Genomic DNA, 13,795 nt, shown 5'->3' with positions numbered 1-13,795 from the left:
GTGGACCTTTTAGTGAGAAGGTGTTTGGTTTCTCATGATAAATACCTTTGTGGCCACATTAGTTAACCTAACCTTTCTCTCCTCCTTCAGGTTCAGGGCATGTCCTTTATAGCTGCAGTGTTGATCCTGAACCTCGATACTGCAGATGCCTTTATTGCTTTTTCTAATCTTTTGAATAAACCTTGTCAAATGGCATTTTTCCGAGTGGACCATGGGCTTGTGAGTATGCTCTTTGTATATCCTAGTATCATGTCTTTAGGCAGCAAGAACTGTCTAACCATTCTGTCTTTTCAAGGCAAGAAATGCATATTCCCTTTCTAATGGGCTGTTTATAATGAAGGAAACACTTGAATTTAAGAGTGGAAACATATGGGCCATCACCCTCACATGAACAGATTAATGCATTCTCCTAGAGAGAGTGTCTGAAACACTGTACTCTTTATGAGGGTGGAAGGTGGTTTCTGTGCAAGCACATGCTCTTTGTGTTAGGGAGATACAACAGCAGCGTTCTCCTTAACTCTATTGAGCAGAGGGCGGGGGGCTGACGTATGGTGCTGCTCACTGTCACAGTGGAACACACACAGGAGAAAGGTGTGCTCCTGGCCATGCTCCTGTACTCCAGTGGGGCAGTGCTTTAGAATGCTGTGCAGATGGCCTTTACCATTGGTAGCCTTTAAGACACGCCCCCGCCACCGCCCCCCACAAACTTCACAGCCGAGTCCTCTGCTTTGTCCAGATGCGGGGACAGACTGAGGAGAGAAGGGTTGTCCAAGACATATCTGGTACGTGGGAGAGCTGAGGTTTGACTTCACTCCAGGTCCAAGCCTTGTTCTTTCTGTGAGAAAACTCACTAATTCATCAGCTTCTAAGTTGGCGTTGCTTTGATTTCCTGGTCATTACCACTGGTCTGTCCAGACCTCAACTATCTGATGATACATGTCAGCTGGGCACTTCTTCCTCAGATGTTCTTGTTCTGAAGCTGCTGCTCACTCTGGCTGTTAGGGGAGTGCCAGCTATGGCCTCAGGAAGATTATTTGGTATTCCATTTCTGTAGCTGAGAGTGGCTTTGGTACAAAGTTCTTATAAGAATTGGTTCTGAGAAAAGTCATAATTGTGAAGAAAGCATTATGTAGAGAGAGATTGTTGTTACATAATTATTTATAGTTGTAAATATTAGAAGGGTTTAAAATAGGATAAGGGGAAATGGGGTGGTAAGTAAGTGTGCCCAGACCCCCAGTGCAGCTGTGTCACACTGCTGTGTAAGGAGTGTGAGGGACACCTAGTGCCGCAGTCACTCTGTAATAGTAGGGAATTAATCTCATAGCCACCATCGTTTATGGACAGGACCTTCATGAATTAGTGTTTTTATCATTGTTTTATTAAATATTTTGAGGCCAGGTGTTACTGTGTAGCCTAGGCTGGCCTCAGACTCCTGGTCCCCTGCTGTAGCCTCCCAACTTGTGGAATACGGAGCGCACCACAGGCCTGGCTCTCACTGTTTCTGTGCTTTAAGTTTTCTGACCTGAGTAGTTACAGGGATTCCTTTCACAAGCAGATGAAAACTTTCCTCTTCGAGAAAAAGAGTGACATCTTCAGGAGAGATTCACACCCCTGAATAGCTTAGCTGCTAATTTACTGACTTTATATTGTCTGCATTAGTTCTGGATATCAATTTAATTTGTTTTTGGTTTGGAACAAGGTCTTATCTGTTAAGCCAGCTGGCCTTGAATGCAGAAGCCTACTGTCTCAGCCTCCTGATGGCTAGAGTTATAGGTGTGCACCATCCTACCCAACTCTAACTCTAACTCCCATTCTCTATATAGTCAGATGGTACCTGCTTCGGCCAATTTCAGCTTTCTGTCTTGAATATGGAATGAAGAAAGGGAGAAGCAGCATGGACTGTTGAGTGGAACCTTTGCTCTGGGCAGTGCTGGTGACCTTTAGGCCAGATGACTGCAGTGGGCTTTCCTGTTCAGTGGAGGCCTCCACACACAAGCATCTCTAGACATTGCCCTGTGCCCCCCTGCACTCATTCTACAGTGTAGTCCTGTCATGAAAATGAATATGAAGTCAGGGCTGGGCTCTGCCTCTGCCCCTGGTGGATGATCTGTAGAGCAGCCCCTTGCCCCCTGCCGCCCCCAGGCATGGCTACTCCCACCCAGCAGGAGCTCTTCTTCCTTTATGTTGGTTGCTTCATGCTGTCTCTATCCTGGCCGTGCTTGCTTTCTTTTCTTACAAAGCTTGAATGAGCCTGACCTGTTGCTGCTTTCTTCTTGTAGTATGTTTATTCACGGTGGTCAAGGCCTGCATGTTAAAGCAGGAGCTGTGTTGCTCTTCCCTCAGACCCTAGTCTTGTCTCTCCCTCTGGATGTGCCAGGTCTAGGCAGCAGGCAGCCTTGCCTTCCCAGCTGTCTCACACAATGCTCCTGCAGCTTTCGTAACATTACAGGGCGTGGTTCAAGTCCCAGCTCTACCATGCACAGATTTTGCCCCTGTGTGTCCAGTTAAGCACCTGCTGTGGGTTTCAGTGTCTTCCCCTGTAACTTAAAGAAATGATAGGATGTGAACTGAGCTGCCCTTGGGGAGCTTAGAGGCAGAGTTATACTTAGTTACATGTTACCTGGATAACAATTATTATATTTTAAGTGTGCAAAGCTCTTGACTCTTGTGGATTGGAAAATCATGCTGATGACTAGTTTACTAGTGTGTTTAACATTGTCTCCTAGATGTTGACTTACTTTGCTGCATTTGAGGTATTCTTTGAAGAAAACTTGCCGAAATTGTTTGCGCATTTCAAGAAAAACAACTTAACTGCAGACATCTACCTAATCGATTGGTAAGACTCAGCTTTTCTGGTTTCCAGAATGCTTCTCATCCCTGCTTACTTTCCTGTTGTCACTGCCAGCTTCTTGGAGGACTCATTGGATTTCCTTCTCTGGCTTCCCAATTCCCCTCTGCTTTGAACACCTATTATTTATTCTCCAGGCTCTTTGTCATAGTCTTTGACTTGACTGGCCTTCTTGACTCCCTCAGTCTTAGACCTATCTGTTCTTAAAGCACTATTGCCAATCCATTAAATACAATGTCTCTGGGCAGCAAGTCTGTGCCAGACCTTTTACTAGAAGTCCACTGTGTAATATGGGGGCTTGAGTAAGTGTGGCAGGGAGAAGCAGCATGTGGCGCTCAGAGCTTTAGACACTGCCCAGCTAGAGAGACTGAGAGAGAAGGGGAGAGAGGAGGCAATGGACCTCAATCTAGGCTCATGGAGGTGTGAGGAACAACATGTGGGGCCTTGGTATAGCATAGCAGCTAGGCTGATGGTGTTGGGGACTATTGCAGAAGGCTAAGGATAAGGGTGGAGAGTTTGGGAAGCCAGAGCATCTGGATCTCAGAGGCCAAGCTGTGTCATAGGACATGGGACAGTTTGTGCTTGTTGTCTAAGCCAGCTTGATGCAGCTTGGGAGGCAGGAGTCCCTGGGCGAGAGATCAGTGAAGGAAAGCAGGGGTGGTGGAAATTAGGGAGAGGAGTCATTGTCAGGTTTTAGGAATGTGTTGTGGACTTTCCAGGGTGCCAGCAGCTGATATCTAAAACACAAGAGGGACCAGATTTGACTTTGAGCATGAGGATTTTGAAGGGCCTCTGGGAGGTTGAAATAGAGGTTTCCTGAGAACTGTAAGTAGGAGGCTTAAGAACTATGAGCTTAAGCAGTAGATCAGCTAAGTCTTTATAGAGATGTAGTTGTGTCACCCTCCAGAGTACCAGGTGATAAGGGCAAGGTGACAGGCCAGGAGACCTGAGTGCTGCAAGGAACAGTTGTCATGTGGTGGAGTAATATGCCTCAGGAACCCTGTGCCCCAGCCAGGGATGACATACTGCACCATGGTCTGCAAGGGCCAGGGAATCTCTCTAATTATACTCCAGAAGAGACCATGATCATTGCCTGTTCAGGGCACTTCAGGGTGACTGCTCTGTCTTGGAAAGGGGGCTTTTTGTGGGAGAGATGTCACTTAGCCAGAAGGCCCATCTGGACTGCAACACTAACTCAGAGAGGTAAAATGAGCTTGTTAGCTACTCTGGACAGAGTGCTGGATGGTTTCAGTGTCTCCTCATTTTTTCTTCAGAAGGCAGGAGAACTTCTAGAAGATAATTCTAAGTGCTGACAAAGCCCAGGCCAAACCACTTGATAGAGCAGACCTGCCTATATCCTTGGGAATGAATGTCAGATATCCATTGTGTGGCCTCTGCCTTAACTTGGAAACTGTTCTGGGTTCAACTTAATGTATGAGGGTTTAGTGGTTGCACTTGCAGCAGAAGCCACTGGAGCTGATGTTACTGTGGAATTTAAACACCAGGCTTCGATTGGCTTCCATTTGGGATATTCTGCTGTCCCATCTGCTGGTCCTACATATAAATGTTTGGGATGCCCTTTTAAAAGGATACCTTTGTTTAACAGATGATTTCTCCCCTCTCCTACGAACATTTTGAGTGCCCAAGTGGCTCCCTGCCTTCTAATTTATCTATATTTGACTTTCAACCCTGAGACCTTGAATTTTCCTGACTTAGAGCATAGAACAAGCGTCTTTGAGAAGCAGACCCTCCACACAGCCAGAAGCCCAAATATCTACTTGGTCTTATAGAAACTTTCCACAGAAATCTCAGATTCTAGGTTGGGGGTTCAGATATCTTTTTAATTGTGGCTTACAAAATGCTCAATAACAGGACACTAGAGGGTGACAGTAGAACATCAACTTGTGTGCTCTGAAACAGAGGCTCCATGAAGCAGAACCACCATGACAATGTGGACAGTGTTCGAAATGTTCTGTTCTGTGGATCCCCATCTACTCTCACTGACGATAGTTGCTGTGTCCTGAAAGTCATGCCCTGAAGGGCAGCTTTGTTTGCTCCAGTCCCAGCCTGCAAGGCTGTGGGTCTAGGGTGTCCACAAAGAAAGGAACCTCGACTGGGTTTTGCTTCTGAGACCTTTATGCTATGATGTGGTTGAGGCCTTCGGCCTTCTGAGTACTGTGCTTCCCTGAGATCCTGCAGTGTGTGCCTTGTTCCTGATGTGATGCTGTCTCTTTCTGGAATATGGGCCAAGTAGGATACCCACAGTGTGTGTAGTCCCTATGCAGGGCTAGGCACACAGGAAGACTCTGGGAATGCTGTGCTAAAGTTGAACCACGTTCAGGAAGTGCCTTCTGTTATCCTTACTCTGTGTACTGGTCATGTGCAGAAAGCCATGTTGGCTATCAGTGGGTACTGATGGTCAGGACAAGTTCTACTCACTGGACGCTGCCATGTAAAAAATACTCATTGCTTTGTCCCTGAATCTTTCTCACCCAGTGTCACCCTCTAGTGTGTGTGCTATTTAGTGTGACTCTAGAGCCTTGCTCCTGTTGTGTCCTGCCACCTCCTCAAGCTACTTCCACAGTGAGCCTGCCTTCATATCACTGTGCTCTGCACAGTGCATATATAGGATGTATGAGAAGTATCTGGGCTCAGGGATCAGCAACTGTGTCAGCTCCTCCTCCTCTGCGCAGCTGCTCCTCTATCCTTCCTCCTCCAGCACCCGTGCTCTTAAAGTGTCTTATGTTTTGCAGTTTCTCTCGGAGCCTCATGATTCACTCTGTACCCTCAAGTCCTGGGTGGGACAAGGACATTTCTAATTCCAAGGGTCCCTTCAGGTGCCAGTGGCCTAAAGCCATATGTCTACTTGTCCTGTTGCACAGACTTCTCCCCTGCTACCCCTGCAGGACAGAGCTTTATGAAGGAAGCTTGATAGGGCCCTTGTTTATCTGTAGACTGTCTGCCTCTCTGCTGTAGATGTGAAGAGCAGAACAAGGGACTGTCAGCCCTCTTCATTTTCTGTGGAGTTTTGAATGTCCTAACTATCAGGAATTCAGATGCTATGGGGGAGCTGATGAGAGGCAGTTTAACTTCCCAATAGATTTCTCTCTTGTGTCCAATGGCAGAGTTATTTGAGGAACTGAGTTGGCTTTGTAATAATAATCTTAATCAAAAGACCTAGCAAAGTGTTCCATATATGAGGACACCTTGGAATGAAGAGCTGTCATCTGTAAGTTTTCTTCTTGATTTCTGTCTTTTCACTGTGTAAGAGCACCAGAGGTCCTGGGATGGTCAAGGGGCTTCACTGTCCACCCTACTTCTGTACATAGTCACTGACTGGGAGCAGGATGGAGCCTTAAGTCATAGAGAGGATGTTAATTTGGGCCCCAAGATCAGGGAAAGACTATGTGCATACATCAGCCCTCCCACTCCATGCAGTTCTGTAGGACCAGGGCCAATCTGGCATCAACTCCTGGCCTGTAGCTAAGCCAAGTAGCCCACTAGCCCATGAAGTTTCTGCCCAGCTCCTTTTCAGTGACTCTTGAGTCTGTATGTGGTTTGAAATCTAGCTAAGCGTGTGCAGATTCCTGGCAATAAAAGAGAGAAGAGAATGGAGGCACCAACTCCAGGTATCTGAGCTGGGAGAAGGGAGTATGAAGGGGCTGCTGAGCACTGAAGGTCTGAGCCCTAGGAGCACTTGCAGCCTAGAGCAAAGGGCAGGAGAGGGAGCCCATGCTTTGGTGGCTACGGATGGCCCTTCACCTAAGCAGAGGTGCTTTTAGGAGCATGTTACCGAGATGTCTGCTAGAATCTGCAAAGCCCTAAATCTATGAAGGTATGCAAGGCACAGAGAAATAACTCGATAATGACAGATCCCCCTCCTTGCCAGCACTATACTGTCTCTGACAGAACTATGGCTGCTTTGAATTGCAGATAGGGAAGGGATGCATGAGGTACAATGTGAACATTGATAGGAAACACTTGGTTTTGACCTTGTGAAGACACAGGGAGGAGCAGGCCTTCTACAAGCTCAGTAGAAGGCCTCCGAAGTTGCACATCCCTGCTTATGCCTTAATCCTACAAAGACAACAAGTTGTGTGGAAATAGATGTCCATATTTAAGCAAAAACAAGACAAAGCAAAATGCCTCTGTACAAAACAACAAGCAAACAGGAAGCCTCACCTACCCTTTTCTGACCCATAGTGTCAGAAACAGCCTCCCAAGGAAGTCACCATTGCTGAGACTTGGATGAAGAGGTAGAACCAAGAGACTTTTTTAAAAAAGACACACACACACACACACACACACACACAGGTGACAATATTCTATGCCTGAATCATTGTGCTCTCATATAGAACAAGTGGTAGGTGCTAACAGTGGGGTCAGGGAGACTTTTCTGTGTGGTGTAAGCTGGGAACAGTTTGATAACCTTCATTTTCTGATCCTGGTGGTCTTTTCTTGGCTTGGTGCTTTCTCCATAGACTGTTTGCACAGCTATGTTACTGGCACAGAACTTTCCTTTGAGCTGCTAGTCAGTTCATGTATCACTTGAATGTCCAACTTTCATCATATATAACATGTCTCAAACTCAGATTATAAAATAACAAGTTTCATTCTTTAGGTGGCTTAGCTGGTGATCTGAATCCTGGATTTCTTCTTTGCTTCCCTACAACTGCCCAGGTCATACCTGAATAATGCCAGTTCCCCTGCTCCCTCTCTGCTCCATGCCCAAATTCAAGACAGCAGCTGTCTGGACCATTTGCCCAGCCTGCATCTCTCCAGGAGCTGTCAGCGTGCTGTTCCCTCAGACTTCCAGTTCACTCAGGATAAAGTCCAACACCTGTAGAACAGCCTATCCTGCCCTACCCATTCTGAGCCCTTGTTCTTCCCCAGACAGCCTTTTCTCTAGCCTTTCCTCTGTTTCCTTACCCACTGGCATGATCTGTCATCATGCTATCCTCACAGTTCATTTGTCATGACTCTGCCACAGGTGTAAGGAGCATCCCTGGAGCTCCTCTCCTGGCCACCGGCTTCCTCTTTGGGGTGGATGGAAGTATCTCTTCTCAGCAGTGTGTTCTTTCCTGATAAACTGGAAGTAGAATGTTTGCATGCATTCGGCCCTCTGTGCATGCTTAGCCCATAGCTTCCTGACAATCCCCTTCTATCCTTAAACCCCATCTGTTTGCTTGTCCCTTCTGTTCCTGAGTTGTCTGTTCAGTGCTTTGTATCTTCATCGCCAATGAGTAGCAACTGGCATAAGGAGGCTTCAAGAAAGTATTTATCACCTAAGACTTTGAGACCTGACACAGGAGGATGGCAAGTTTGAAGCCATCCTGGTCTACTTTTTTGTTTTTAAAGAGGCCTAAAGGGCTAGAGAGATGATGACTCAGTGGTTAAGAGCATGTTCTATTCTTCCAGAGAACCCAAGTTTGGTTCCCAGCACCCTCATCAGGTGGTTCACAATCACTTATAACTCCAGCTCCACAGGGACCCAATGCCTCTGCTTCCACAAGTACCTATACTCATGTGCATATACCCACACATACACATAATTTAAAATATTAAAAAATAAATCTTGAGAGAAAATGAAGCTGTCTGACCTGATGTGTTTAGAATCAGAAAGGATGGGTACACATCCCGTCCTCAGGGAGACATGGCTTTGCTCTTCAATGCTGGCCCATACCTACCTATAGGAGCTGGTGAAGATCCACATGCAAATATAGTTTAGTATTTTTATGCTACATGAGAAAAAGAATCAAGTTTACTCCATGGATTTGGGACTGTCGGGGAATCATTTTTGTTGCTCTTGTTGGCCCTATTAGTCTTTAAGGAGACAGGAGACATGGTTCCCATGTGTGGACTGGAACCTGTGTGTGGGAGGTGTGCATTCTGATTGTCAGTTGTTTTTTATACCGAGTGCTGCTTTATAACTCAGACTGGTCTGGACTTACCATCCTTCTGTCTCGGTCTCCTAAGGACAGGGCTTACACATGTGTACTACCAAACAAAGTGCGTGTTCTAGATCCACCTGATGACACAGGCATGGTCCAGGTTAGAAGTGCGTGACTCCAGGACACAGCTGTTACTCTAGCACAGTTATCGGGCACTTTGGATTGTAATTACCACTTGTATTTGAGTGCATACAGTGTGTGGGCCAGAGGTCAGCTCCAGGGGTCATTCCTCAGAAGCCACTCAACTTGTTTTTAGAGACAGGGTTTCACATCCACCTGGAGTTCATCAAGTAGACTGCCTAAGCTGGCCAGTAAGCCCTGGGGATCTGCCTGTCTTTGCCATCTGAGATTGTCACTGTCATGTCACTGCACCTGGTGCTGGGCATTAAACGTCGGCCCTCCCTTCACCCCAGAGTCATCTTAACAGCTCCCAATTGTCATATTTTTAAGAGAATACCTTTCATCTGATAGTTTGCATTATTAAAGTATAAGGTCAGTTTTTAGTAATTTATGGTGAGATTTATTGAAAAAGCCAGGCATACTGGCATACACCTGTAATCTCATCACTCAGGTTGTAACAGGAGAATAGTGAATTCTAGTCCAGCCTGGTCTGCTGTGTAACTTGATTCTTTCTCAAAAGCCAAACAATGGCAACAGAAAAATTGATACCTTGTTACTTTGCTGACACCTACTAAGAAAATGGTACTTTCCTCACTGTTCTTATTTCCTAGCTGACTCCAAGCTCTACTAAGTGTGGTGTGTCTTTCTATACCCAGTATGCAGCACCTGTCACAGCAAGCACATAATAGGTGATTGATGGACATCTGCCACAAGTAGGAGTTATCCAGTAGCTGTATTCACATTTGATAACACATGGATGCTGAAGTGCTGTTTTGTGTAAAATGTAAATTGGCATTCTGAGTGAATTCAGGCCAGTGTCCTCCACAGTGTGTAAAAGATGTGGACTCAGGATATTGTGCAATGCCTTATTTGATCCCAAACCTGAAATTCCATCTCTCCCCAGGATTTTCACCTTATACAGTAAGTCCTTGCCCTTGGACTTGGCCTGCCGCATCTGGGATGTATTCTGTCGAGATGGAGAGGAATTTCTCTTCCGCACAGCTCTGGGTATCCTGAAGCTTTTTGAGGACATCCTGACCAGGATGGACTTCATCCACAGTGCTCAGTTTCTGACCAGGCTGCCTGAGGACCTGCCAGCAGATGAAGTGTTTGCAGCTATCTCCACAGTCCAGATGCAAAGCCGGAACAAGAAATGGGCACAGGTAAGCAAGTTTGTAGCACAGCCATGAGACTGAGGCACTGTGCTGCTCAAAACAGTGCTCAGGCTGGAGGTGCGCAGCCTGGAGGTGTGCAGCCTGGAGCCTGGCTGGGTCTCTGACAGCTGGAGGACTGAGTAGGAAGACTGCCTCCACTCTGAATGTCAGCACTTCTAGTCTGCAGGACTCTTGTCAGCATGCTCCTCTCCTCCCTAAGTTTTTCCCTTTATTATTTTCTGTGTATATGACCATATGAGGGGGGAGCAGTGCATGCACCCCACGAGAGTGTATGTGTCAGCAGACTGCTTGTGGGAATTGGTTCTCTCCTTCCACTGTGTGAGTCCCAGGACTGAACTCTTGCCTTCAGGTTTGATGGCAAGTGCTTTTACCCTCTGAGCTGTCTCAACAGCCCAAGGCATTTCTTAAGGAGATGAAAATGCTTTGAAGTTGACTTTTGATGAGGTTTGCACATACCTTTGAAAATCTGGAAAACCACTGACTTGCATGCTTTATGTGAGTGAATTGCCTATGAATTATAGTTCAGCAAAGCAATTAAAAAGGTGTACACAGTCCTGCTCATGTGGGACAGGGTTGACTGTGCTGTCATCAGCGATCCAGGGACAGAGGAGAGCCTTTCTTTGAACAGAAACATGGGGTCCTGGCTCTGAAGCTAAGCTGAGAATTTAAGATGGTGGTAACAGAGTCTGAAGATAGTGTCAGTTTGAAAGTTGTGTGGATGCCTGGGGGAGGGGTTTTGGAATCTTCCAGCCTATGGCTTATACTGATTTTGTGGATCCAGATGGGAAAGTGGGTCTGCCCTTCCCTGACTACCTGCTCACACAGCCACAACTGCCGGTCTTCCACGGTGTTTCCAGAGATAGCAGGGCTCATGCCTCACCCCACGAAGGAAGGAGTCAGTCCTGGTTTTGTTTCTTGTGACAGTTCTTAGGTTAGAACTAGGGCATGGGCTATTTGCCATGAGACACTGTCTTATTAGTGGGTAGTTACAGCAGATAATCTGACTGGTGAGCGCTGCTGTGTTCATGTAGCTCATGAAATTCTCACAGGGCCATGCACATTCTTTTCAACTCTGTTGAGTGTATGGTAGTGCAGGCTTTTCACAACAAGATACTATGTAGGCTAGGTTGGCAGTCGTGTTCTTTTGAAGGGAAAGGGTGCTTTTGTCTGCTATTGCTTCTTCTGTCCAATTTTTCTTGAACCTCACTTAGTAAGGTTTCTGCCTCACTCCCCATCACTTGGGCTGCAAGGTAAGTCCTGTGCTGTTGGAATTCCCAGGGCTCTGGAACTGGACACCTTCCGGTGTATTTGACAGCAGTTCAGGGCCCTCTCGGGCACTCACCTTCCTGACTGTGTAGATGAGATGCTGAGTTGAAAGAGATCACAGCCCTGCCTCACAGAGGCTCTGCTTGGCACACAGTGGGTGTGCAGCAATGGAACCTGTGGCTGTCACTGCTACTGTTCGGCAGCAGTACAGTGGGATGCTTTGGAAAGGTATTAACCAAGAGCTGGGGGAGCAGAAGGGGGGCACAGTTGCTTCAAGACTGTCACACCACTGGCCAACTTCCCAGTGAGGGAACAGCTACATGTGCAACATGGACAAGGTTTTGTTGGAGGCCTGGGGGGAGCCTGGGCCTCAGTGCTGTGCTCACTCAGTGCTGTGCCTGGGGGCTAGCAAGCAGGCAGGCATGTTGGAGTTGGGGTGTGCTGTGAGATGGCTGCTGCTTTTCTATGAGAGTCTCAGGTCTAACAAGAGTTGTCTTCTCTGTGATTCCAGGTGCTGTCTGCACTGCAGAAAGACAGCCGGGAAATGGAGAAAGGAAGCCCATCATCCCTCAGACACTGAGGCTCAGGGGGAACTCCCACCTGCTGTTAAGCAGGGCTCAACGTGGCACCTGTGTGCTTTCAGACTGAAGCCTGGCAAGAACAGGGGCTCTTTCCATGTTGGATTTCCAATGCTGGAGTTGGCCTTACAACAAAACAGAATTACATCCAGGTTTAGCCTTAAGCAGCTCAGTAGACCCATGCACTGGCATTGGTCATGGCTAGCCACTGCATTCTCTTTTTCTCTTTTCTTCTTTCCTTCTTTCTTTTTTCTTTCTTTCTTTCCTCCTATTTCTTTTTTCTTTCTTCCTTTTTTTCTTTTCTTTTCTTTCTTTCTTTCTTCCTTTTTTTCCAGAGACGAAAGGTGTGTTTTAAATCTCCTACGAAGGACAGGGTAAGGAAGAAGGCCTTGTAGGGTAGTTACTGGGGAATGCTCATAGGCTCCTGAAAATGCACCTGACTTTTGTGCTGACATTGACCTGATTGCCTTGACACATAATACTGAGAAGGTTGAGAGTTCATATTAGGACTCTATTCTGAAAAGTAGCACCCATTGCATCTTGGGAGCCACAGTGGTTGAATCAAGGAAGCCCCATAAAGAGATAGGAAGGATGAGACTGCAGAGTTTGCTCTTCTCTTACCTGCTTGCTTCTGGGGAGGCTGGGCATGGTAGCCTCTGAAAACACCATTGTGTAGGAGATGGTTTCTTTGCTTTAACTGAATGTCCCTTTTTGCCTTTGTCACTTGAGTAGCAAGATCCCTTCTAAGTGCCAGTGATTCTCTCCTGTCCCCATCTGGCTTTAAAAAGTGAGCTTCACACAGTGGTGTAAGGACCGAAGAGTAAGGCAGTCTTCCACATTCTCAGTGTCCTGAACCCTTCCCCACTGCCGCTGATTTCTCTCAGCTCAGCGGATGAGATGGTTGTTACTCTAGCTTCTCCTTGACTTGAGAACTTTGTATGAGAAACTTGATTATCCAAATTTACAGAAATGAACAGTTTCTACATAGAGTAGGACAGTCCACTAGCTGTGGAAACTGGTTACCTCCTGATATCCACTGGCATTCTGGTTCCTGAGGGTGCAGGTAGGCCAGGGTCGAGAACATATTTTCCAGCAAATGCCGGTGTGGTCTGTAGTCCACAGCCCTCCACAGCTGTACCTCCCACCCCTAGAACTCACCCTTTCCGTTGCTGTGTTTCTGATAGCTGAGGGGGAGCCCTTGATTGACTGTAGCATGGGGCAGGGAGGCTTGGGTCAGCCTCATGGCACTGTGTTTGCGTGGGTTCCCTTCATCTGCTGTGCCTGTTGGTGATCGTCTAGTGTACCCACAGGCTGCCATATTCATGCTATTCACTCCATGCTCCCACTTTTCTCTTGGAGTCTCATTTGTAGTCTGTGGCTTCTCCAGGGAGGCCACAGAGCACCCTCCATGGAGCTCTCTGCCTTAGCGTGAGAGGCTGATGTCTGACCTCTTGGAGGAGGATGTCTTCACAGCCATCCAGTGGCCTCCAGACCCAGCCATTCCTGACATCAGATACTGAATGTAGCCAGGCCAGCTGGCCATGAGACACGCACTACCCAGCCCTGTCTGCTGTCCTTCCTTGCAGATGTGTACTGAGTTTTCTCCCACAACATGGGCATCTGTTCTCTCAAGATGTATATATTTTCTTACTGTACATAAAGACATTCCTTAAGTCATACAGAAAGTGTTGTGACAAGGGGACTTGGGCACCTTGTTGTGAATGCCATTGTGCAATTCTCTGTGTGTTCACAATCCAGCCCTTACCTTTTCTTGTTTGACATAAATCTGTGGGCATGCATGAAGTTCTCCAACAAGATTCCATGCCAGCCGAGCACTGACTGCATCTCTAGTCCAAA

General features: G+C 46.9%; 1 protein-coding gene across 6 annotated transcripts in view; it reads left to right on the top strand.

Moving 5' to 3' along the window:
• Positions 1-12,535, top strand: part of Tbc1d14 (TBC1 domain family member 14) — a 90,910-nt gene extending 78,375 nt beyond the window's left edge. For all 6 annotated transcript variants that reach the window (XM_031341856.1, XM_031341853.1, XM_031341855.1 and 3 more), the window contains 4 exons: positions 91-219; positions 2,727-2,836; positions 9,824-10,082; positions 11,872-12,535. In XM_031341856.1, coding sequence (XP_031197716.1) covers positions 91-219; positions 2,727-2,836; positions 9,824-10,082; positions 11,872-11,940 — 567 coding nt within the window. In that variant the 3' untranslated portion in view covers positions 11,941-12,535. The remainder of the gene's footprint in view (positions 1-90; positions 220-2,726; positions 2,837-9,823; positions 10,083-11,871) is intronic.
• Positions 12,536-13,795: the final 1,260 nt, after the last annotated feature.

The sequence above is a fragment of the Mastomys coucha genome, unplaced genomic scaffold (genome assembly GCF_008632895.1).
Source record: "Mastomys coucha isolate ucsf_1 unplaced genomic scaffold, UCSF_Mcou_1 pScaffold22, whole genome shotgun sequence".
Taxonomy (NCBI): Eukaryota; Metazoa; Chordata; class Mammalia; order Rodentia; family Muridae; genus Mastomys; species Mastomys coucha.
The sequence above is the reverse complement of the archived record's forward strand: the minus strand, read 5'-3'. Positions and strand labels throughout refer to the sequence as shown.